The sequence below is a fragment of the Myotis brandtii genome, unplaced genomic scaffold (genome assembly GCF_000412655.1).
Source record: "Myotis brandtii unplaced genomic scaffold, ASM41265v1 scaffold1914, whole genome shotgun sequence".
Lineage (NCBI taxonomy): Eukaryota > Metazoa > Chordata > Mammalia > Chiroptera > Vespertilionidae > Myotis > Myotis brandtii.
The window spans coordinates 36,736-39,301 of record NW_005357125.1 but is presented as its reverse complement, the minus strand read 5'-3'; the positions used below and the strand labels follow the sequence as shown (position 1 = coordinate 39,301).

The following is a 2,566-nucleotide window of genomic DNA, read 5'->3' as shown; positions in this document are numbered from 1 at the left end:
TAACAGGAGGCCTAGGCCCACTGGGAAGTCAGAAAAAAGGCTCACTTGGAGACAGGTTCAAGGGGTTAGCCTTGGACGGCCAACCTGCCACTGCCTATTGCTTCCATGGTTGCAAGTCTCCAGAGGTCTCTGAAGTTGAGGAGATATGTGCCTGTGGGGGGAGGAGAGCGGGAGGGAATGGCACAGGCATGCTCTCTAGAGGGAGAGAGAACTGGGACCTTCATTCTCAGGGGTTTTAATGGCTGGGTGTTTAGGGGAGGTCTTAGGGGAGAATCAATAGAATATTCAGCATCTTTATGCTGATGTACCAAAATGAGATTTATTCTCTTAATTTGTCTGTCCTTGGGTGTGGTTGGCAAATGGCAATAATTGGGGTTCTGCTATCTGTCTCCCTGAGTAGAGTGATTTATGCTATTTACCCTGTGGTTGAGGAGGTGAAGTACAAACCATTTACTCTTAAGTATCCTTGGTTTAGGGAAGATAATATTTACTATCAGGTGGCTGCAAACTGCTGTTTAACTATCTTAGTCTCCCTATTCTGCTTGTACTGAATTTTTTTTAAGCTTCTTACTGCTCTGTAACAATATGGTTTTATTATATTTTTTCTGGCTTTAGTGAGCTCTTTCTCTCTCTCTCTCTCTCTCTCTCTCTCTCTCTCCCTCTCTCCTAGAAATGATAAAGACAAAACTTAAAGACTAATTAAGAATGGATTTGAATAATAGTGGTGGTTTTAAAACATGTTCACAAATTCTTTAACATTCCTCCCATCTCTGGGGTGGATTTTCACCCATAAAAATGACCGAAAGATGCCAGGGTGAAAAATAATTAACATCAAGAAGTAGGGCTATACAATTCTCTTTCCTGTTTCAACAGTACAGCTTCGTTTCTTTTATTTTGTGGCTTTATTTTTTAAATCAGAGACACTGAGACTTGATACAATGTAGGTGACAGGGGCTGCCCTTTGTCTCATACAGTTTTGTTAAAAATATATTTTTTATTGATTTTAGAGACAAAGGGAGAGGGCGAGAGAAAGATCAACTATGAGAGAGAATCATTGATCGGCTGCCTCCTGCACGTCCCCTACTGGGGATTGAGCCCACAACCCAGGCATATGACCTGACCAGAAAAGGAACCCTGACCTCCTGGTTCATAGGTCCCTGCTCAACAACTGAGCCACACTGGCTGCGCTGTCTCGTACAGTTTTCAGAACTTCCTGAGCTTGTTCTGGGTAAGCAGCCCTTCCTCACACTTCTTATACTTTCTGCTGCCCTTCCCCAAAAGGTCCCTGCCATTAAGAGAGGCTGGAAAAGCCCTAGTCCCTTTGATTCTTGGGGAGGTAAGGGGAGGGCCCGCCACCCTTTCTGGTGGCACTTTCTATTCACATTGGGGACACTTAAGCAGTAGTCCTATCTATCCTTCAGGTAAATGCTTGTATAAGAAAAAAGAAAGTTTGAGAAGAACTACTGAGTTAATCACTTCAATCTTGATATTTTCTTTCCCCATCTTCTGAGCTAACAGGAGAAAGTGAATCATTTCTATATTTGAGCATGCATGCAGCCCTTGGAGTCATGGCTGACACCCCTCTGGGGACCTTGATTACACTTCATGCCCTTCACCTAATACGTCTCTTTGAATTCCTGAGTCACGATTTGTTTATGTTCCTGTTCTAGGAGCAAACTGCAGCAGGAACACAAACAAAATGACGCCAACGTGGTGAAGGAGGGGTCACCGGCTAAGGAAGCCAGCCTAGCTCCCAAGGTGCCCGGCGGATGCAACTGAAGCAGCAAAGGGCAACATGCAAGCGCAGGGCAGGTCTGCACCGGCCGAAGGAACCCCAGGACCCTCGTCCCCGGTTTCCCCAGATTCCAGATCCCAACCAGCTGGAAAAGGCTGGTTTTTCTCCCAGTGTGTTTGTTTTTGGACCCAACCAAGACACAGCAAGGAAGAGGGAAGAAGACATCTTTAGAACATTTTTTTTTTGGTTTTAAAACCTTTTTTCATGTCACACTCTCCATAGAATAAGAAGTATAAAATCCGTTTCCGTTTGCAATGGATTCTATTCATGACAAGGTTAGATAGGAAGAGAACACACTGAAGTCGACCACGTGTCTGTCCCCCCCCCCATCCCGCGGGGTCCGGGGCGCCGGGGGCGGGGCGAAGGGCGGGGCGCCGTGACGTCACAATCCCAACGCGCCGCCGTGTTGTTTTGTGTTCCCAGCTTTCGGGGAAAGCCGCCGCGGGTTCTTCACCGACCTGCCTGGACCTGCAGACGCGAGGAGCCGAGATCCCTGCCGAGAGCTCGGCCTAGAGTTGCGGTGCGACCGGAGCTGCCATTTCCGAGGCGATCCTGAGACGTCCTGACATTTGGTGGAAGGAGGCCCGACGCGAGCGACGCAGCCATCAGCCCTGGAGGCAGGCCCCCGCCCGGGGATCTTAGAAACCCTGCGGTTCATCATGAAGTTCCAGTATAAGGAGGACCATCCCTTCGAGTATCGGAAAAAGGAAGGAGAAAAGATCCGGAAGAAATACCCGGACAGGGTCCCTGTGAGTTGCGGGGGAGGGAGAA

The 2,566-nt window shown here is 48.0% G+C and overlaps 1 protein-coding gene across 1 annotated transcript in view; it reads left to right on the top strand.

The window, feature by feature from the left end:
* Window positions 1-2,176: 2,176 nt before the first annotated feature.
* Window positions 2,177-2,566, top strand: part of GABARAPL1 (GABA(A) receptor-associated protein like 1) — a 7,731-nt gene continuing 7,341 nt past the window's right edge. Inside the window, exon 1 of the mRNA XM_014538501.1 lies at window positions 2,177-2,544. Within this exon, the coding sequence (XP_014393987.1) occupies window positions 2,455-2,544 (90 nt within the window). The 5' untranslated portion in view covers window positions 2,177-2,454. The remainder of the gene's footprint in view (window positions 2,545-2,566) is intronic.